Source organism: Crocodylus siamensis, chromosome 8, assembly GCF_052110815.1.
Source record: "Crocodylus siamensis isolate JL-2025a chromosome 8, ASM5211081v1, whole genome shotgun sequence".
In the NCBI taxonomy this organism is placed as follows: domain Eukaryota; kingdom Metazoa; phylum Chordata; order Crocodylia; family Crocodylidae; genus Crocodylus; species Crocodylus siamensis.
Genome location: NC_143402.1, coordinates 78,480,492 through 78,501,705, shown reverse-complemented (window position 1 = coordinate 78,501,705; position 21,214 = coordinate 78,480,492). Strand labels below are relative to the sequence as shown.

Sequence of the window (21,214 nt, the reverse complement as noted above, 5' to 3'; positions counted from 1 at the left end):
GCCGGCGGGCGGAGCCGGGCGCGGGCGCGAGGCGGCCCCGCCGGGGAGCCCATAAAAGCCGCCGCGCCGGCTGCGCCGCGCCGCTCCCGCGCCGGACCCCGCTCCGCTCCCGCCGCCGCCGCCCGCCCATGGTGCTGCCCGCGCCGGCCGGCATGTCGCGCTCCGACGAGGTGCACCGGCTCACGGAGAACGTGTACAAGGTGAGCCGCGCCGCGGGCTCCGGCGGGGACGGGCCCGCGGGGGAGTCGCGCCCCCCGCCGCCCCTGCCCCGGCGCGGCTTTGCGGAGCGGTTTCCCGCTCGGCGTCGCCCTGCCCTGCCCTGCCCTGCCGGGCTGGACGGTGCCGCCGGCCGGGCCCTTCCGGACGGCTTTTCGGGCTTCCCTCCGCTTGGAGCCGAGCCGGGGGCAGGGGCGGGCAGAGCACGGAGCGGTGCTGGCTCATGGCCGCCGAGTAAAATCTCCCAGCCCTTCGTCAAGCAACAGTTTTAATTGTTTCCAACAATTCTGGCCCTTCCTGCGTGGTAACGTGCGCTGAAACCGTCTCTCGGCTGCCCAGCGTTGGGCTCCGGCGCGGGGTGGCATGGGCTGCAGGGGAGGCGGAGGACGGCGCGCGCCGGGGAAGCTACTTCTGTAGTTGGGAGCGGTGGAGGCAGGCTCTCCTTCCTCCCCACTCTGATGCTGCTGCACCGATGAATTTGGGAGTAAAGAACATTTTGGTTGATGGGAGGGACTTGGAGCAAGGGCCCCGTGCTAGTTGGGTGCCTGCATGTAGTTAGGAGGGCGCTGCCAGGTAGCACCGGGCCCGCGACTCGGGGGTCTGCGAGTTCGGGGAGTTTCCACGATGTTTCTCTTTTCTGGGTCTTGCCATGGAAGTGTTTCGCCCCGGTGGGAAGGCGGGCAGAGGCAGCGAGTAGTTGGAGTCCTGTGACCGACTCTACGAAATGTCTCCCAGCCGGGACACGGGGTGGGCTGCCGCACGCTCAGCCCCAGCTCTTGCACCATTGCCTGCCTTGCAGACGGCTGGGGATGGCAGTGATTTGTGAGCAAAATGGCAGGAGGGAAATGATTAGGCCTAGGAGCCTCCGAGACCCCAAAGCGAACCTCTTCCTTGCGAGCCCAGCGGGGTTCAGGGTCATTCAACACGGCGGTTTTCGCCGGGGCGAGGAACTCGAACCCCCTCCTTGTCTGGGGTGAATGCAGAGCACACCTAGGCTCCCGGCGATGGGAGAGTGGGCTCGTTCGGTGGCGATAGGATCGGTGTCACAGGTGTCCCCCGGACTCCATTTTGCCGAATTCAAGTGCCTGTTGCTTCTCCTTAGACCTGGGTCATACAGGCCCACGGCGCTTTTCCCCGTTAGCACGGTGCTGTTGCAGAACATGAAAGCGCCCTTGTTCCCCGAGACGGGAGCGTCGTGCTAATCAGCTGGCCGGGTTGTATATGCTTAAGCTGTACAAACAGAGGGACAATAGCTGCTGGGACGAGTCGACTCGGCTGGCCGGCCTTTAAAATGGGCTGATTGGTACAGGTCAGTCTCCGTGCGGCTTCGGCTGGTGACTCAGTGGCTGTTGTCTTTGGAGCACCGGGCTAATAGCATGTTTGCCGTGCAGGTAACAATTTCTCCGGGAGCCTGTGCTCAGCCCTGTAATGAACTTCCTGAGAGGCATGTTTGCCGTGGCCACGTGATAGCCGGGCCCTGTTTGCTTTGGCACTTGCAAAACCCAACTTCATTTTAAGCTGTGTGCGCGCCCGGGGCAGGAGGGAGGTAGCAGGGAGGGGTTGGCTTTTGAGCACCACCCAGCACGGCTTCGGCTATTGATTTTCCCCGAGGAGGAAAGCATGAACGTTGGCGCGGCCTCCCCGAGCGCGCCGGTGCTGGGCCCGGGTGGTTCCCCGGCTCCTGTGTTGTGTGAGCAGGCAGGCTGGGGACTGGAAGGGAGTGCTGGGCACGGGAGCGCCGTTTTGTGGCTGGAAGGCAGCACCCGTCGCCTTCCCAGCCTGACCCGGGTGGGTTCGTGCCCAGCCCTCTCTTGGCCTGAGGAGAGCCGCGATGCTCCCAGAGGTGCCTCCACGGCGCGTTGACTCTGAAGCTCGAGTCGGCCAGTTTGATACCAGTGCAATTAACTGGTTTGCTGCCTGTCGTGTTAGTGGACAAAACCCTGTGGCGGGCAGTGCCATGTCTCGCGATCTCCAAAGCGAGATCTGGGACCCCGTCCGAGGGTTTAGGACTGTTCCAGCTACTTGGGGATGAAGGGGGCTCACAGGCAGAGGGTGTGCGGATGTGGGGGTGGGATGAAGGGAGCGCGTCACTCTTGCAGATGGAATTAACTTTTACCTTCCTGGCGAGCAAGGCTCGCTTTGTCCTTTATGAAGACAAGGCCCCGCTCGCCTCGTGGTGACAGGGAGCCGGGAGGACATGCCCGGGAGCCTCGTGGGAGCTGGACATTTGTTGGCAAACTTTTCAAAGAAACTAGCCAAGAAACGTGATGAGGGGCCCCCCCAAAGCCACTGGGATTGCGGCCGAGCTGTTTGAGTGAAAGCTGGGCGTGCCGCTGAGGAGGCGAGCCATGTGTTGGCGTGGCGGAAATGACGCCGTTTCCCTGCTGCACATTTCTCATATCTCATCCCCTAAGCTAGCGCTGGCACCAGGATTCATGTCACCCATCCCAGTGAAGCCCCCTTATAACAACCATGATCCAGCCGTCCTCGCCGAGAGCAGAGCGCAAAGCGCAGCTGAAGTCCTGGGACAGCCGCGTGCCTCGTCTTGAACAGCCCCGTTTCCGCCTTCCTTGCTGAAAGCCCGCTAGCGTTTGTGGGCGGCGTGGGCTTCCTAAAGCTGCCTAAGCACCGGGGTTTCGTAGGTGGGAGGAAGAGCCTGGTCTTGACTCTTTGCTCAAGCGCCGTGGGGCCGCTGGCTCTGGGCTTTCTGCAGTACCCAGAACGTGGCTTTGGGAGGCTGGGGAGGAGGGAGACCATCCGGAGCAAATGGAGAAGCTTGGGTCTTTTGCCATCCCTGTGCAGCACGCAAACTGCAAACCTCTGTGTGTCCAGGACAGGGAAGGGACTCCCCTTTTGTGCTCAAAGGCTGAAGGAGAGACAATATGGTCCCCACCCCATCCAGCCATCGGTGCCATCTTGCTGCTGGCCTGGCTGGAGCTGGTTGGCACTGCCACCCTGATGCCTTCCCTCCTCCGCTTTGAGGTCCGGGGCTGGCATTCATTTCTTGTGTCAAGCGAACCCCTGCCCTCTGCCCTGCGCCCAGGCTTTTCCCCCGGCATGCTGATTAGGAAGGCCCTCCGTAACGATTTCCCAGAGCCAGTGCTCGCCTTCCCAATGATTGCACTAATGAGATGGTGGAGGAGCTGTCAGCCTCCCCCTCGCCGATGCTGCCACTACAATCAGCTGCCTACACATGTGTAGTAATTACAGAGAGAGCTGGAGGAAGCTGGCACCTTCCACCAACGTAATCCCACTTCCCCCGTGCTGATTCATCCGCGCGGACCCCATTGCAACCACACAGCTGCTGCCCCGGCTGGGAGCGGAGCCCTGCTGCAAGGAAGAGGGGACGTGGGAAACTTCACACCTGCCAGGTGAAAGGGGTGAGCTCTACTCGGGTCTCGGCTTCACGGAAACCAGGGGTGAAAAGCACTTATTTGGTGCTGAGTAGCCGGCAGGGACTTTGTGTTTGGAGAAAGTAAGAAAGATCGACTAGCAACTGTTGTTCTTCCCCTGAAGACAAGGCTGTATCCAGCGGTGATGGATGGTGTTACTGGAAGCTGCAGTCCAGTTGCCATTTAATTTAAAAATGATCTCTTCAGATGGCAGGGCGGTTTTTTTGTGAGGGTTTATGAAAGGATCCACGTCGAAGAAGGATTCTAAAAAAAAAATCTAATTGTCTTGAGTGAATGGAGGCATAATTCCTGATAGTCATTTGCTACACATCAGAAGTAATAAATGTCATTGCTAGCATAACAGCCTATTTCCTCATTATCTCTGAGTCCAGAGGGAAGGGGCGAGATTCTCATTCAAGTGAATCAGAGGGGAAATAGGGGGGAGGGATGGACGTGTGGGCTGGCAGGGGAGGGAAGCTTCACCCCAGCAGCCGTCCAGTGCCACCTCATGTGTTTCATGCGTTGTGCTGTCCTCCCTGGCTAAGAGAATTTGCATTGCAAGAAGCAGTAGGCAAATGGAGAAGCTATTGATGAAAGCCACCCCTGTGCTGCCTGCCAACCACAGGCCTGTGCATTTGCACGCTTGCCAGCACATGGTACCGAGCTGTGCCGTGGCATCACCGCGTGGCTAGGATTAGCAAGCTGCCATCGTGCACGGGTCCCGTCGGCTGCACGGCCAGTATCCCAGCATCCGGGGCTGGCATGCCGAGGTGCACAGTGCTGCGGCTCACGTGGCTGCCCTGTGCCTGCATTGCAAGGGGCTGTGGGGCAGCTGGTGAGAAGAGGAGCTGCCCCAGGGCACGTGGAGAGCTCTTAGGATCGTGGGAGGAAATAGCCTGGCCCTGCAGGATTCGTTTCCCGACAGCCCCGGGGATGTGGCAGTGGCAGCGTGCTCTTTTGTGCCAGGGCTGAGGGCTGCCGGTTTCAGTGAAGATGGTATTTCTTATTCATGTCTTGCATAAGTGGCTGCCAGCAGCAGAGGTGTCGGAAACTGTTTTCCGGCCAGAGGAGATGGAGATAGCGGCTTGGAGCGATGCCGCAGCAGCGAGGGAAGAGGCGCGTGGAGACATGGACCACGCTGATGCTGGCTTGAATACCAGATGGCATGTGGGCAAGCTGGGCCAGGAGCTTTTGGACGTGCTGTTGGCCTCGCATTGTGTGGGGACGCAGACGGGGGCTGACCTGTGTGGGCTGAGACCTGTCGTGTGCAGCCTTGTGGATGCGCCAAGGAGCAGAGCCAGGACCTCACTGGGGAGCTCCACTCGGTCCTTTGCCCTCAAGCAGCTTTTTGGCAAACCTTAGCAGAGCCTGGGGCTTGTACCGCTGAGGGCAGGGGGGCTCACTCAGGCTGAATCGCTGCTGCGTCCCTGGGGCAGGGTGGCCGCATGTTGATTCAGAGGGCAGGAGGCTGCAATGGGGGCACCCTCGGCACAGGCTTGTGGGTGCCCGTATTGGCTGCATTCGGCTCCTGTAGCTCCTGGCGTAGTGACTCCCTCGTGGGCCTCGCGCCGGTGAAACGGGTGAGCTGGGGCTGAGCCGGAGGTCAGCATGCGGCAAAGGGAAAGCTGAAGGACGCTGGCAGTGCAGGGAATGGCTTTTGCACCTGCTCTTCCCCCTGCCTTTATATCATTACTCAGTTGCTGTTGGGTTTTGTCATGGAGGAGTCCTTGGCCTCCGTATATAATGGGAAACTCTAAATGAATGGCCTGCGGAAAGCGGGAGGTGGATGATATGTACCTTCAGAGCATCTCCCATCCCAAAGCGTTTCCGAAATGACCTGCGGTTGGCACCACAGAAGTGCAGCCACCTCTGGGGCCAAAGCAGCTGCTGGCCATTGCCGTCTGCAGTCTGTAGGTTGCTCTGGCTGCGTTGGTCTTCACTATATTGTGTTGCTGGCCTGCCTCTTTCCCGGATTGTCCATCTACAGTGGTACCAACCTTTCATAGAGAAAATCAGCATCCTGCTGTGTGAGCGAAGCCGAGGACCTCAGCGCCACATGGGAAGAGCTGTGTTTGCTGTCCTGCTGCCTCTCTTCCCACTGGTTGTGCACCATGTGCATGGGAGCGTGCATCTCTTCCTGCTGGATGTGCATGGGAGTGTGTATCACCAACGGGCTCCAGGGCAGCCACATTGGATGCTGAGGAGAACGGGCATCTTAGATTGATCAGATGTAGCCAAGGGCAAAGACTGCCATGTCTGCCCAATAAATACTGCAGGTCAGTGTGAGTGCAGGGCCCAGGGCACAGCACCATGGATTCAGGGCCATGGAGCAAATCTAATCTTTCCAGCTAGGGGTGGGCAAGGCAATGGAAATCCCAGATCGTCTCTCTAACAGCTACGACTGGGAAGGACTTGAGGGCTCATCAAGCCTGGGACAAAGCTCCCAGGGTGGCTGTGCACGTGTGGCATTTCTTTGCCTGGAGATTGTGCTTTTGGGTCGCCCTTCCAGCAGACATCCTGGTGAGTCCAGATCTTGCTACCAGTCCCCAGGGGTAAATGTTATCATTGCAGGGCTTGCACCTGCACAGCAGCCCTTTGCAGTCCCTGGGGTCAGCGCTGGGCGCCCTCCAGCCCAGCTACACGTGGAGGAGGACACAAGCCTCCGGTGCACTGACCTTGTGCAATGCTGCAGCTAGCCCCAGATGCCAGGAGGATGACTGTTTGCCCTACATGGACACCCGTGTTGCTCCCAGTTATATAACTCACCCCAGCTACTTGGGTGAGGCAGGGGAAATGGGAGGCGTTTATGGAGCCTGCTTATACCAGGGATTAGGTTTCGCAATGAGCACAGTGGAGTTTCTTCTCCAAAAAGAAACTTGGGCCATTGACACTGCCGAGCATTGTTGTAACTGCACAGGGTAGGACATGCCGGGATGGAAACAACAGCCAAGGGTGGCTCAGGTGTTAAATATGAATACTGAGCTAATGGGATGGGATCCTGAGGAAGGAGTGACCATTTAGCAATCAAAAGTCCATACAGCTCAGGTCTGTTTGTAGCCCTGCCACACCTTGTCATGGGTGGGCTGCAGAAATACAGAGCTGCGGTTGTCATCAGGAGATGCAGGCGGCTGTAGGGAACCTGGCCAGGGCCTAAAATGTCTCCATCAGCCGGGAAAACGCAGTTCCTCGCACCAGCGGCCTCCCGTTCATCTTTGCTCATTGTCCCTTGTGCTACCAGCAGGAATTGCTGCTCTTCTGCAGCCTGGAGGGGCTGAGGCCAGTGCAGAAGTGACTGCCAAGGTAGCCCACCGAGTAGGCATGAGCAGTGCTGCTTGCAGCCCGATATGCGGGCACCCCATCCTTGCAGCTGCCTGCTTGTGGGCTGTGGTGCCGTGCAGGGCTATGGCTGGAGGCGGCATGCACTGGCCGTCCAAAAATGAGCCCTGGCTGTAATGGCTGAAGGACCTGAGTGAAGCAGGCAGGTCCTGACATGCTCTGACGCATGGTAGGGCACAGCGATGCACAACCGTGTTGACCCGTGTAATGCAAAACAGCCGCCTCCTCCCTTGCTCCTGCTGCAGGGCCCCTGCTTGATCCTGCTCTAAGGTGCCCAGGTCGCAGCGTCCCATCTCCCGATGGCCAGGGCTCCAGTGCTCGTTCGCCATCTCCCTCGGAGCAGCGTGAAGTGGGGCTTTTACTCCGTGCTCAGCCTGGGGGCAGGTGGAGCGAGCCTCCTCCCCCTTCAGCTGGCACAGCTGTGGAGAGAGATGTGCGGGGCTTTTGTTTCCTGCCCTTGTATCAAGGGGCAGGGAGGGCTGCTGATCTCTCCGAGGAGCTCGTCAGAGCAGCCCCAGCCTGTGCCGGCTGCCCCAGGAGGGATCCTGTAGCAGCTGAGAGCGAGGAGCGGAGACTTGTTCCGACAGACCCAGGGCCTTCGTTTCTCCCCCGCTTTCCCGTCCTGGAGACCTCGTGCTTTGCATTAGTTTGGTTTTTGGCAGCTGAATAAAGCCATAAGAAGCCCAGCGAGCGCAGAGGCATTCCCCGGGGGACTCGGTGCGGTGGAACAAAACAAAGCCCTTCCAACCTTTCTCTGCCAGGTTTTTTTGTATGTTTTCCCAACTCTGCCCAGGCAGCACGTGGAAGGCAAACAACTTGTGGGTGGTGCTGATGGAGCACAATTCGAGCAAGAATGCGGCTTGCTTTCATTCCCAGGGTTGAGCTGAACCTTGGCTTTGCTGCGCCCTCCTACAAACCCCGCTGATGGGAGCAGGGCTCCCGGGATCCTACAGACCTTGACTTGCTTTCCCTCGCCATGTCGGCTTTGGCCGGGGGGCTCCTCTCCTTCGACGAGAGGGCTGGGGCGAACCTCCGCGGTCAGCCCTGCGTGCCAAGGGCCGGGGCTGTGCTCGTGTCTCTCAGCCCTCTCTCGCTTGGCGGCCTGGCAAGCCCAGTTTCGGGAGTGCTCATTCGAGAGCCACTTCCTCCAGCGTTGCGCCACGCGCTCCCCTAAAAATAGCTCGGGAGTTTTGCCGGAGGACTCCCGGGGCACGAAGCCGTTGTTTGAGCAGGCTGCAGGCGAGCCGACTGGGGTTTGTTTCGGAGCCTCTTTCCCTTTACACGGGTGTCTCTTTGATTCCCGGGCACCGATCCTCCTGCCTGAGCTACAGGCACGTGCGTGCTGGAGAAGCCCGCCTGCCCTCCCCACGTGGCATCAAAAGGGGGCCGTGGAAGCGAGAGGAGCTTGCTGGCTTTATGTTCGGACTTCATTAAACACCCCTCCCTAGGACAACAGGAGTCCCTCCAAAACCACCTTTGCCGCAGGCAGGCGCCCTGCGAGAGGTCTCGCAGCTTGCACTGAGCCGGTGAGGTGCTGGCCTGCTTTGCTCTCGTTGTTACGTGGCAGTTGGCCCCTTCCTGCCAGGCGTCGCCCATCACTTTATTTGCCATTGTTGTCACTCGTAGCAGAGCAGCTCGAAACTCGTCCTTGGAGGTGAAAGAGCGATGTCTGAGGTTGTTATGTAACGTGCTTCACCCGGGCGCATCCCGGGCTGAGTCACGGTGCTGGGTCCCTTCTCGGTCAGCAGATGTTTTGCCCTGGAGTCGGGTGCCAGCAGCACAGGGATGCCCATGCCGTTGCACCAACACGGCGGCCCCAGAAGGGAGATTTGGGGTTGGCAGTATTCACCCAGGAGCTCACAGAGCTGGGTTTTGTCTGCAGCCCCCGTAGCTTCGCTTGGGAGGGCGCTGTCTGCGCTCGGCTTTGCAGCTCGACTTACCGCGGCCCGTGGGAAGGGGTTGGAAGGGGGCGCGGGGACGTCTGTTGGCTTTGCTCGCGGGTAGCGCTTTCCATCTTTGGGTCCCGCCTGAATTATTTATCGCATATTGGTTCCAGGCATCTAGGACGTTTCCCTTCGATCAGATCTATATCTCTCCTTGTAGACTTTGCTGCACAAAATCATTTTCGGTATCGATTGTTTTTTATTGCAGTTAACCTAGCAAATTTATTTTAAAACGCTTCCCTGCAGAAATCCTGGCAGCGTTTCTTCTGTGTAAATGTTATGCAGCCTCCAATTGCCGGGGCCGGGCTGACTAATGGCAGGAGTGCATAGCGCTTAATGGCTGTGTCTGGAGTAATCGTGGCTGCGCTGCGCTCGTCAAGTGGTGGACGGGGATGGGACTTGCTGCTTCTTCTAGACCCTCTCCAGATCCCCACAAGTGCAGCAGAGGCCGTGGGGTGGGCGCCGAAGGGAAATGCACTTATTTTGATTTTCTAGGAAGTTGTAGTAACTTCCTGGCAAAACTTTCTGCCAAAATCCACATGCATTGAATATGGCTAGGGAATCATACAGGGATGCTCTTTGCCTTGCTGTTAACTTCTCCTAGCTAATTTTCTGTTACAATTCTGGAAGATCAACCACGGGTAGCTTGTTGCTATAGGTTCACTTTATGCTATTGGTCCAGGCTTGTTCTCTCATTGCTGCACGCTGTCCTATAGCTGTTGCCACTAATTATTTGGACTTGCCTACCCAGGTTGGCCAACAGCCTGAATCAGTAGTAAAATGTGCGCTTCACCCAGTAATCTAACTTCCCCTGTTAGGAGTCCTGCATAACGAAGCTCTTGCCCTGTGAAAGGCAACATGCATTCAGTGGCGTGAGGGTCAAACTCCAGAGCAAAGTACTGGCCTACTACGCTGCCAGAGGGTGATTTATAAAAAATTTAAAATCCTAGAAAATTCAGGTTGGAAGGGACCTCCAGAGGTCACATCTAGTCCAACCCCCTGCTCCAAGCAGGACCAGCCCCAGCTAGCTCATATGTAGATATCTATGTATATATGATGGTGAAGGGAATTCATGGTGAAACATTGCAGCAGGATCTCAGTTAGGCCAAAAGACCCAAGCGACTGAGACCAATCCTCAGCCTCTCTGGACACCTTCTCAGCCCGCTCTTAGGTCGAGCTGGTCCCCGCCTTGCCTGGATGGCAGGGTTCAGTGCTCGCTGCCCTCCCGGGCGCTGTGCTGGAGCACAGCCATCACCGTGAATGACTCGGAGGATTAAAACAAATTCCTGAGCTAACAGACCCCAAAGTCCACGCGGCGACTGCAAGAGAGAGCGTGAAACTGCAGCCTGGCTGCCCCAGTGCAGCCTGCAAAGGGGTTGTTGCTTATTGGAATTAATAACCTGCTGCTCTGATCGCCGAGAAGGCAAACCCCCGGCCGACGCTGTTTGATCAGCGGTGCGGTGGATGCATCTCCAGCAGCAAATTAAATGGTCACACTCTCAAAAGACCAGGCAGCAGGAACCAAGGCTAAAAATGCCTCAGGCAGAAAATGAGCTTTATAGTGTTTTGGCTAGCTTGAAATGAGGTGACAGATGCTTAATCAGCTTACTCCACATCGGTGTCTGTCTGTCTTGGTCCCCTCCTCTGCCGGGAGCGCGCAGCAGTTGGCTGCGCGCTCTAGCAGCACGGGGCGAATGGATGTGAAAGCCGGGAGACCCCTCGCTTCCCTGGGGGAATGGTCACATATTAGGGCTAGGCCAATTTAAAGGAGACACGGGCATTTATTTTGAGTTGGTCTAATAAAAGATATCAGATTTACCCAAAGAACCTTGTCTACAAATAGGAATTTTTATGTCCATCCAGGAGAAATTTTACAATCTTTGCAGTCATTGCATCTGTGCCAGAAAGCTTGCAAATAAAGACATTGTAGACCAGGAATCAGAGCTTGTGGCAGAGGTGATATCCTTTATTAGACCAACTAGATGTTCATAGAATCGTAGAAGTCGGGTCGGAGGGACCTTGTAGATCTTCAAGTCCAGCCCCCCACCCGGGCAGGAGAAAAACTGGGCTCAGATGACTCCAGCCAGGTAGGCATCAAGCCTCTTCTTAAAGACTCCCAGGGTAGGAGCCAGCACCACTTCCCTTGGAAGTTGGCTCCAGATCCTAGCCACCCCGACCGTGAAGCAGTTCTTGCGGATGTCTGATCTACACCTCCTCTCCAACAACTTGTGGCCGTTATTCCTTGTTATGCCGGGGGGCGCTGGGGAAACGAGGTCTCTCCCAAACCCTTCTGGTCCCCCCCAGTGAGTTTATAGATGGTCACCAGGTCCCCCCTCAGCCTTTGCTTGTGAAGGCTGAACAGGTTCAGGTCCCGCGGTCTTTCATTGTAGGGTCTGCTCTGTTGTCCCCCGATCATGCGAGTGGCCTCCGCTGGACCCTCTCTATGGTGTCCACATCCCTCCTGAAGTGCGGCGCCCAGAACTGGACGCAGTCCACCAGCTGCGGCCTGACCGATGCCGCATAGAGGGGGAGGATCACCCCCCTGGACCTGCTCGAGATGCATCTGTGGATGCACGACAAGGTGTGGTTGGCCCTGCCAACCGTGACCTCGCATTGTCGGCCCATGTTCATCTTGGAGTCAATAATAACTCCAAGATCCCTTTCCGCCTCCGTGCTCTCGAAGGGAGTTTCCCATCTTATAAGTGTGCTGCTGGTTACTACAGCCCACGTGCAGCACCCTGCACTTGTCAGTGTTGAAACGCATCCTGGTTTTGCTACCCCACCCCTGCAACCTATGCAGGTCTTGCTGCAGTCTTTCCCTCCCTACTAGCATGCTCACCTCACCCCAGATTTTGGTATTATCAGCAAATTTAAACAGGAGCTTTTCACCCCATCGTCCAAATTGCTGATAAACAGATTGAACAGCACGGTCCCAAGGACCGAGCCCTGGGGGACTCTGTTGCCCACTTCTCCCCAGGTTGAATATGACCCATCCACCACCCTCTGAGTGTGACCCTTGAGCCAGTCTGCAATCAACCTGACTGTGTAGGCATCAATGCCACAGTCGCCCAATTTTTTAACGAGGATGGGGTGGGAGATGGTGGCAAAAGCCTTGCTGAAGTCCAGAAGGGCGATGTCCACGGCGACACCTGCATCCAAGGCTTTTGTGACCTGATCATAAAAGGCAATCAGGTTGGTCTGACATGACCTGCCCCTAATGAAACCGTGCTGGTTGCCCTTGAGCATCATCCCTGAGGCCGGCCCATCACAGATGTGCTCCTTGAGGATCTTCTCAAAGAGTTTCCCTGGGATTGAGGTAACACTAATGGGCCTATAGTTGCCCGGGTCCTCCCTCCTCCCTTTTTTAAAGATGGAGACCACATTGGCTAATCATCTGGCACCTGGCCCGAACACCACGAGCGCTCGTAACACCATGCCAAGGGCCCTGCAATAACCCCTGCTAGCTCCTTCAACACCCTGGGGTGGAGGGCATCTGGACCCGCTGATTTGAACACGTCCAGCCCCTCCAGAAGCTCTCTAACCCGGTCCTCCCCAACCTGAGGTCTGGAGGCATTCCCCTCGAGTCTGTCTTGCATCCTGGTGGGGAAGTCCCAGTCCCTGCCCAAGAAAACGGAGGTGAAGAATTGGTTAAAGAGGTCTGCTTTCTCCTCTGGTACAACCACCAGATTACCCAGCATATCTTGCAGGGGCCCCATGTTTCCCGGTGCTTTCTTCATCCTCCCTATATCTTGAAAAAGGACTTTTTATTATCTTTGATTTTGGATGCTAGTCCTAGCTCTATGTCTGCCTTAGCTTTTCTGACAGCCCCCCTACAGGCCCGAGCAGAGGAGATAGCACCCCCCTTCCACCGGTTGCAGAACAAAGATTGTTTTGTCCCAGCCTTGTGAACAGGTCTGGGGGGGTTGCTGTCTCGGCAAGGTGGAGCGCTCTCCAGAGTCGGGCAGGTAAATGATCCCTGTCCCAGCCCTGGGCAGCAAGGAGGCTTTCTCCCCTTTGCAGCTGGGTCAGAGGTGGGATCCACAGCAAGAGCGCAGAGACTTCACTGTCCTTCCCACCCGGCTCAGCTGCTGAACTTGCATCTGGGCTGTAAGATGCCATAGTTACCGGGAGATTGAATGACTCTCGGCCAAGCCGGGGAGGCCAGTCCATTCACTGCCTGCTCCCAGCTCACAAAGATCGATTCTTTGTTGGGATCTGATTACTTTCTCCCCTACCTCTGTCTAAAGTAAATACATTTATGGGAAGGTGGGGAAAAAAAATGCTTCCTTTGCAGCATGTGCCTCTTGGGGGTTGATCTTTCTCATTCCCTCCCTCCTGGCCACACCGAATTCACAAAAAAAAAAAGGAGCACTATTAGTTGTGCTGGACCCAGTTTCTGCCTTATGGCACCTGGCCTGGCTTGGAGCTGGTGCGCGCACTGCCAAAAGGTGCGCCATTGCGCGATCACTGGTTCATCAATGCTCTCTTGATGATTTTTGTAACAACCTTTTCCGAGCCCTCTTCTTGTTAGCAGTGATTGATCAAGCTGAGGCGTCTCTTGGCTTGGGGCAATCCTCCGGCTGCCTCTTGAAGCGGATGTGAATCCATTTGTTAGCTTCACAGCTGGTCTGAGTTCCCCTGGCCTTTGGGAATGGAAAAGATGACGGCTGCTGCCAAACAAGATGATTTCAGGACCGATGTTGGTTTCTGTGCATTGTAACATGCCGAAGGAGATTTCTGGGCAATGCCCTCGCTCGCTAATACTTCCCGGAAAAGGATGGGAAGTTCTGGGCAGAGGTCTGAGCACCCGGGGCCCAGAAGCTGGGATGTTGCAGCATTGCACAGCTACTTCTGCTGACTTGCTCTAGGTAGCCAGCTGGGCACTGCCAGCACTCGCACAGTAGTGCAAAAAAGGGTGTGAACCTCTCCGAGGAAGAGCGAGCGAGGAGCAGACAGATGGATGCTGCAGGGAAAGGCGGTAGGAACATATTGGCTCAGGAGAAAGCTTGGGCTCTGGTTTTTTATTTCAGCGTTCTTTAAGTTAATAAAAGTAAATCCCAGGCCGGTGGTAAGTGGATCAGACCCAGCCGGGATGTGCGGCTAGGAGCAGACTGAGAATAGCACCTAATTCCCTGCCCTGTCCGAAACGTCTCGTGTTGGTGGGCACTGACTTGTTTCTCAATTTGACTCCATGTCAAAACTTGAGCTCTCAAGGAGGCTCTTGTCTCGCACATCCAGCCACGGAGCCTGAAGGCAGCGTTACTCAGACATGCCCAAGGGCTGCTGTTAGCTTCAGGTTTTACTCCTCACGCGAAGCATCGGGGCTGGGCCAGCGGCTGGTCATGGAGCATGCTCTGAGGCCTGGTTCTCCGGAGCAGTTGCTTTTTGCTGATAAAAGGAAACGAAGGTTCCTCTAATCCCTTCTCTTAATCTGATGAGCTGATTCAGCAGAGGCTGGGCAATGACCAGTGCAACGTAAGATGGGAAAGAGAAACCTTCCTTGCTCTTCACAGCAGACCTTCAGCTGCTGACGCTGCCTGTAATTTCTTCCCAGAGGAAAACTGCGTTGCTACCACGGGGGTGGCGCGTCCATTTAGACCCTGCGCGGAAGCACGCAAGTGTTGAATGCGTCTCCCCAAACGCATCTTCCACTAGCCTAGAAGCAGAGGATAGGGCAGGATCACCCCTTCATGCTATCAGAAGCAGCCCCACTCAAGGCCAAGCGAACCTAGCCTCCCCAGTGCCACAGCCACAGAGCACCCCCATAGCACACCTTAGCAAACCCAGGGTTTTTCGGAAAACCATGCAGAGGCCTCCAAAACTATAGTGTGCCACATGTGGAAAGGAGAAGAGGCCAAGCCTGCAAAACCTGCAGCAAGCTGGAGGCATGAAGCATTAGAGCCAAGTTGGGTATGTAAGGATGGACATAAAATCTACGCAGCTTTCAGTCGTTGGGGTAGGAGCAAAGTGAGATGCTCAAAGAGGGGCCGTGGTCACTGGTTGCACGCGTGCAAGCCTTTCTCTGACCGTGCAGAAGCAGATGGCTTTCTGCTCGGTGTCACCATGGGCAAGTTGGCCGGCTCCTGTCTGGGACAAGAGCGTTGTTCCACCCAGGTACAAACCCCCATCGCCGGTGCATCCCACACCCCTGGGTTTCTGGCTGTGTTGCTGCCCATACAACTTGGCACTGTTGTGAGGACTTAGTCTCCTCTCATAAAAGCAGGGCTTGGTACATGAGGGATGAAAATATAGCATTGATCAGTCTGAGCATTACTTCTAGTCGGGCAGTTTCTGTCAACTGTGCAGCTGAGTACATTCTTACTCAGCTTTTGGAAGGATCCCAGCCCATCCCCAGCTGATCCGATCCTGTATTGTCCTGCGATCCTGTTTCTCCTTGGTGCTCTATCTCCTGCAGAGAGAGCAAAAGTATTCCTCTGGGCATGTTGCAATGTGGTCGTGATGTCTCGCGTTTATTAAAACTGGTCCGTTGCGTGCGCAGCATTTGGATTGTGTTGTCTATGGAGCGGCGCGTGGGAGGGTGCTCCGCTCGGCATGGCGGCGCGTGTGCATGTTGTGAATCAGCTGCTGTGTGTGCATACACGAGGCGGCCAGGGGAGGTTTCGCCTAATGACAGGGAACCCTCTTCCTTTCAATTGTCTCTCCTCCCAGCCACCTTTGCTAACATCTGTTGTGTTTTTTCCCTGTTTTCCTTCATTCAGACAATCATGGAACAGTTCAATCCCAGCCTCAGGAACTTCATTTCCATGGGGAAGAACTATGAGAAAGCCTTGGCAAGTAAGTGAAGTTGAGCTGCAAATGCATACCTAGCTGACAGCCGGGGAGCACCAGGCCACGCAGCATCTAGGGGAGTGGCTGGCAACAGCATTGTCCTAGAAGCACGTCACAGGATGCCTGTGCTCATGGGGGAATCGCTGTGGTGAGGATTTTGGAAGCTAGAGTCAAGTGTCTTATCGCAGCAGTGCTCAGTCTCCAGGCCATGGGCTCAACCTGGCCCGTAGGGCTTCCCATGGGTTTGGAGGTTGGGAGGCTGTGGAAGCATTAGTTGCTGATCCCCTGATGCCAAATTTCCAGCCCTACAAACCAAATGATGGTGTGTGATGTCACTGGTGCGCAGGGTTTGGCCGGCACATGGGCAGACCCAGTACATGGAGTCGCACGCGCACCTGCCAACACCGGGCACAAGATCTGGCCCATGGACTGCCCCTGTGCCCATCCTCTGGCCCAGTGAACATCACTGTCCTCTCATGACGTGAGAGGCACGACACCTGTCTTGGGCAAATTGCCTTAGGAAGCCTGGCACAGAGCTGTCTTCTTGGGAATCGCAGAATCATAGAAAATGAGTGTTGGGAAGGACCTCAGGAGGTCACATCTAGTCCAACCCCCTGCTCCAAGCAGGACCAGCCCCAACTACATCCCAGCCAAGGCTTTGTCTAGCTGAGTTCTAAAAGCCTCCAAGGACGGAGAGTCCACCACTGTCTGGGTGACCTGGTCCAGTGTTTCACCACCCTCCTCGTGAGAGAGTGTTTCCCAATATTCACCGTAAACCTCCCTTGCTGCAACTTGAGCCCATTGCTCCTTGTCCTGTCATCTTCCCCCACTGAGATCAGTCCAGCTCCATCCTCTTTGCACCCCCCTGCAGGGAGCTGAAGCTGCTGTTCAGTCCCCTTCCGTCTTCTCTTCTGCAGACTAAATCAGCCCATTTCTCTCAGCCGCTCCTCACCAGTCCTGTCCCCCAGCCCCCAGACACTGTCATTGCCTTCCGCAGGACTCGAAAATAGTCCAAGCATGAGGCGCTCTTGAGCATTCGATTCTAGAGGCCAGTAGGATGTTAAAAATGTTTTTGTGGCATTTTTCCCCCAAAGATCATCTGGCCCTTTTAAATAGTAATAAAACATTTTTTAATGGAGACTTTGATTCTGGCTTTGCTTGGAGGGAAGGCAAGGCACACCCAGAGTGATGCAGCTAAAATCCTGGAGAGATGAAAGTGAAGACTTCTGTTCCTCTGGGAAGTAGTTAAGGGCACTGAGATTTCAGTTGCTGGATGGTCCCTTGGCTTTCATTGCTTCTTGATTAAAGCCATTCAAATCTTGTGTGGCTGGACTCTGGACTTGCACCCAGCTTGTGTTCTGGGACTGTGCACCGGCCTCTTCACAGGGATCCTGTGCTTATGGTGGCTGTGCTGGATCCCCTTTGGCACTGGATTTTGCACTATATTGGAGGTAGCTGGCCTTCTTAGGGAATGGGCTCATCATTTTGAAGAAGACACATGAAAAAAATCTTATAGTCAAGCTGTTCTTAAGTGAATCCATGCTGAGAAAAAGGGGTGAGTGAGGCGAGCCTTGCACCTTCGGCAGTCCCTGCGCCTGCCTCCCAGTTCAGGGTCCATGTTCAGCTGCCTCTCTTGATAAAGAAAGCAAATCTGCCTGGATGTGGTGATTCAGGCTCCATTCTTGAGGCCTGCATCCTCTGGCCAAGATTTCAGACTATGCTTTTGGACAACGTGCAGATAACCAGTGGGATTTGCCAGGCAAACTCTGCCGCCTCAGGAAAAAAAAATACATATAATTGTTCCTGCTCTTCTGGCCTCTTGTGTTTCATCTCCTGGGGTACTGGGACTTAATGGCAGTCTCCAACTGCATTAAACCACGTTAACTAAATCTCAATTCATGAGTTGTGTGGGTTTTTTTCTTATTAATCTCATTTTAATTCTGCTGCTCTGCGTAGGCAGCAGTAAAAATCAAGTTTGCCCTGGAGAGGAAACACACAACACTTTGCAGTCGGGGGCCGGAGGGGGGACTCTGAGTTTCCAATCGGGGTGGTTTTATAAAGACATCCCCCATCAGTCTGGCCCAGAATCTCTCACTTGAAATGCTGCTGCTTTAATCCATGCATAGATTTCTTTTTTAAAGCATGTGGCCGTGGGTGCCTAAAAGTCCTGTGCGGCGGGACCTGCTTTGAGCTGTGGGTCCTGGCCCCGTGTCCCCCATTCCCTTTGCAACACCTGCCGTCCCAAGCTTCCAGCCTGGCTTTTCTGTTGCTCTGCCCTGGGCCCCTGTGAAGGACATCTAAAGGAAGCAGTGTAATCAATAACATGTGCGGGAAGAAACCACAGCAGAGATGTCCTGGAGTCGAGCCCGAGCTGTACAACATGTTCTTGTGATTAGAGGAAACCCCCCTGCTTATCTGATTAAAGTGATAAAGTGTGTAGATGGAGTGTCAACAGACCAGCTACAAGAACGGCCTGTTACGGAGGGCGGCCCTCTTCAGCGATGTGGCCGTGCCTCTGGCAGCTGCGGCAAGCTGTGCATTGCAAACACCGGAGCATGTCTGAAAATGCACCCGCTTCAGAGATCACCGCCCTTTTTTGGGGGCCAAATAACCCCTTAATCTCATAGCTCTAATGCCTTCTGTCCCCCTACCCCAATAGTCTCTTTACCTAACAGTAACCATAAGCCTTTTGGACCTTGCCTGTTTGCTTTGTGGTGTGCTTTGCATGTAGGTGTTGCATAAGTTAGGATCCTGATAGATAATACCCTCTGCTTTTCTTTTGATGGTTTCAGGTGTGACCTTCGCAGCAAAGGGATACTTCGATGCTCTGGTTAAGATGGGGGAGCTGGCCAGCGAAAGCCAAGGCTCTAAGGAACTGGGTGAGTTGCACGGCATCTTGCTAAAGATCTGTGGTGTTTGGGATGGGATCTGAAGGGTGGGGAGGGAAACGTATGTAGAGCTCATGCTGCCTCCCCGACATAGAAGGCATCTGGCAGCAGAAAGTCCCTCGGTATTTCACTGTAATTTAAAAATAAAGATCCACCCTATTCGTTGGCCATGTCAAATACATGAGCGACCTGGTGCTTTTCTTGGAGCGCTCTGGATTTCTGGAAGGATCGGCTGGCTCTGCTACAAGAAAAAAGAAAGGAAAAATGGAGGCAATTTGCCAGGTTGAGTTCAGTTGGCACCCTCCTTTCTCGGGAACAAGAAAGGTCAGATGATTGTTGCTACGCTGCTGGGTGGAGAAAGGGGCAAAGCATGGAAAAGCGGCAGAAGCCTCCCCTGACACTGCCTGCAGGCAAGGGGAGAGAAAGCTCTCCAGTGGTGGGGTGCTGATGGGGGTTGTCTACAGAGCGAGGCAGACCTGGGATCAACATCCTCGCTGGGTAAATGCTTGCACTGATGGAGTAAATCCACCTCCCTTCAATGGGAGAGAGCGATTATGGTGAGCTGCCCCCCACCTAGGCTCTGTTCACGCCCATGTCCCCAGCCACCTCGTTGCAAGCCGTAAGTGGTTGTAACATTAAAGATGAGTGGTTGCGTGTTGTTCCACCTCTGAGTGTGTGCTCTTGCTGGGACTCTTCACTCATCACAGTGGGGAAAGTGCAGATGCGAGGTCCAGCCCTGTTCTGTCTTCCTGGGAGATGCTCCCTCCTGCCACATGAGAAGCAGGAGCATGCAGCAATGCAGCCGTCTTGCAAGGATGTCTTGCTGCCTGCTCGCTACCACTCTCCTCGGCCTGGCTGATACCCCCTGGGGACAAACTGTGACTAAATTCAGTGATCGAGAGCCTCCATTTGCCAGTAGATCTAGGGAAGTGGTTCTTCCTCTCTCTCTCTTCTGCACTGGTGGGGCCACATCTGGAGTCCTGTGTCCAGTTGTGGGCTCCCCCCACTACAGAAAGGATGTGGACAAATTGGAGAGAGTCCAGTGGAGGGCAATGAAAATGGTTTGGGGGCTGGAGGACAGGACTGGTGAGGAAAGGCTGAGGGTAATGGGCTGATTCAGTCTGCGGAAGAGAAGACCGAGGGGGATTGAAAGGCAGCCTTCACCTCCCTGCAGGGGGGCTGCAAAGAGGATGGAGCTGGGCTGTTCTCCATGGGGGCAGATGACTGGACAAGGACCAATGGGCTCAGGCTGCAGCAAGGGAAGTTGAGTTTGGGTATTGGGGAAAACGCTCTCACTAGGAGGGTGGTGAAGCACTGGAATAGCCTGTGGCGAAAAGCCACCTTGTTTCTCCCCAAAATCTCTGCCCTGTGACACTGTGACAAATCTCTGAGCAGCAACCATTTGATTAGGGTGGGTCAGCACGGAGGGGACCACACCCTGGCCAGTCTCTTTAGGTAACTTGAATTGGCTGCAGTCCTGAGGGAGGGGGAAACCTGCTCCCTCTGCCTGTGTGACTTGCATCAATTACCTGGGTGGGGGGTTTCTACCTGGGGACCTGGAATCTGCCTGGTAACAGGTGATGCATTTCAAATTGGTTGGCCGCAAGCCAACTGGGACTGACCTCCACTGGCCCAGGTGAATGAAGTCACAGGGGCTGTATAGGTTGGGGCGGGAGGAGGCTCTCTGTCTTCGGCCATGAGGTGAAGCAGCAGCAAAACAGGGGAGACAGAGAAGCCTTGCCATTGGGATCCAGCTCTCCCTCACCCCACGACTCCAGAGGGGAAACTGGAGAACTCTGGAAGATGCTTGTGAGTAAGCTGCTCAATAGGATTAGATATCTAGCTGGCAGTAACATAGATGCATGATCAAAAGGCTACCTCAGCCACACTGTTTGCTCTTTAGGATTTCTAAGATATTGCTCAATCCTGTACCCTAGTTTCCCCTACCCCCTGTAATCAATAAAGTTCTCCTTTTTGACCGGTGTGGGAGACTTATTGAGGGGTGGGTCTAAATTACGCCAGAGAGACCCCTTAGGTCTGCGGACTAAGGGAGACTTTACTTTTTTGCCCCCTGACTTGGGGAGGTGCCCCAAGTGCCTGTACCGGGTCGAGTACCTGTCGGACTATTAGGCCTGTGTTTCCCCGAGGACACAGGACTGAGACAGTCCCTTCTTGGGGTGGTGGCGGCAAGATTACCCCCAGACTAGCAAGTGTGCTCCGGGAGAGGGGTCGGCTGAGCATAAGGCGCCCCTAGGGAGGCATTCGGAGCCTGGAAGGTGGGTGGGCGCAGCGAGGTGGGCAGCTCAACGCAGGAGCGCCCCCTACTGGCCCGCTACATAGCCTACCCCAAGAAGTTGTGGTATCTCCATCCTTAGAGGTTTTTAAGACCCAAGTAGACGAAGCCTTGGCTGGGATGGAGTTGGTGCTGGCCCTGCTTGGAGCAGGGATTGGACTAGATGTGACCTCTTGAGGTCCCATCCCACCCTCATTGTCTATGATTTGGGACTGCAGGAAGCTCCTAAAACTCGAATGCTTTCAGTGTCCTGGCACGAAGCTGCTGCAGATGGTTTCCTGGGGCTGGCCAGTGCCTGGGCCTGGCTGGCTCTGCTCTCGTGTCCGCATCCGGGTTAGGGAATGTGAAATGAGGCTC

At 55.4% G+C, this 21,214-nt stretch overlaps 1 protein-coding gene across 4 annotated transcripts in view; it reads left to right on the top strand.

Annotated features, from left to right (window-relative positions):
* The window catches only part of BAIAP2 (BAR/IMD domain containing adaptor protein 2), an 80,474-nt gene continuing 59,260 nt past the window's right edge, over positions 1 to 21,214 (top strand). For 3 of the 4 annotated variants that reach the window (XM_090059702.1, XM_090059705.1, XM_090059704.1), the window contains exons 1-3: positions 3 to 200; positions 15,607 to 15,682; positions 18,469 to 18,555. In XM_090059702.1, coding sequence (XP_089915828.1) covers positions 129 to 200; positions 15,607 to 15,682; positions 18,469 to 18,555 — 235 coding nt within the window. In that variant the 5' untranslated portion in view covers positions 3 to 128. Of the gene's footprint in view, positions 201 to 15,606; positions 15,683 to 18,468; positions 18,556 to 21,214 lie in introns of all 4 variants that reach the window. The other variant, XM_090059706.1, reaches the window with a different exon arrangement.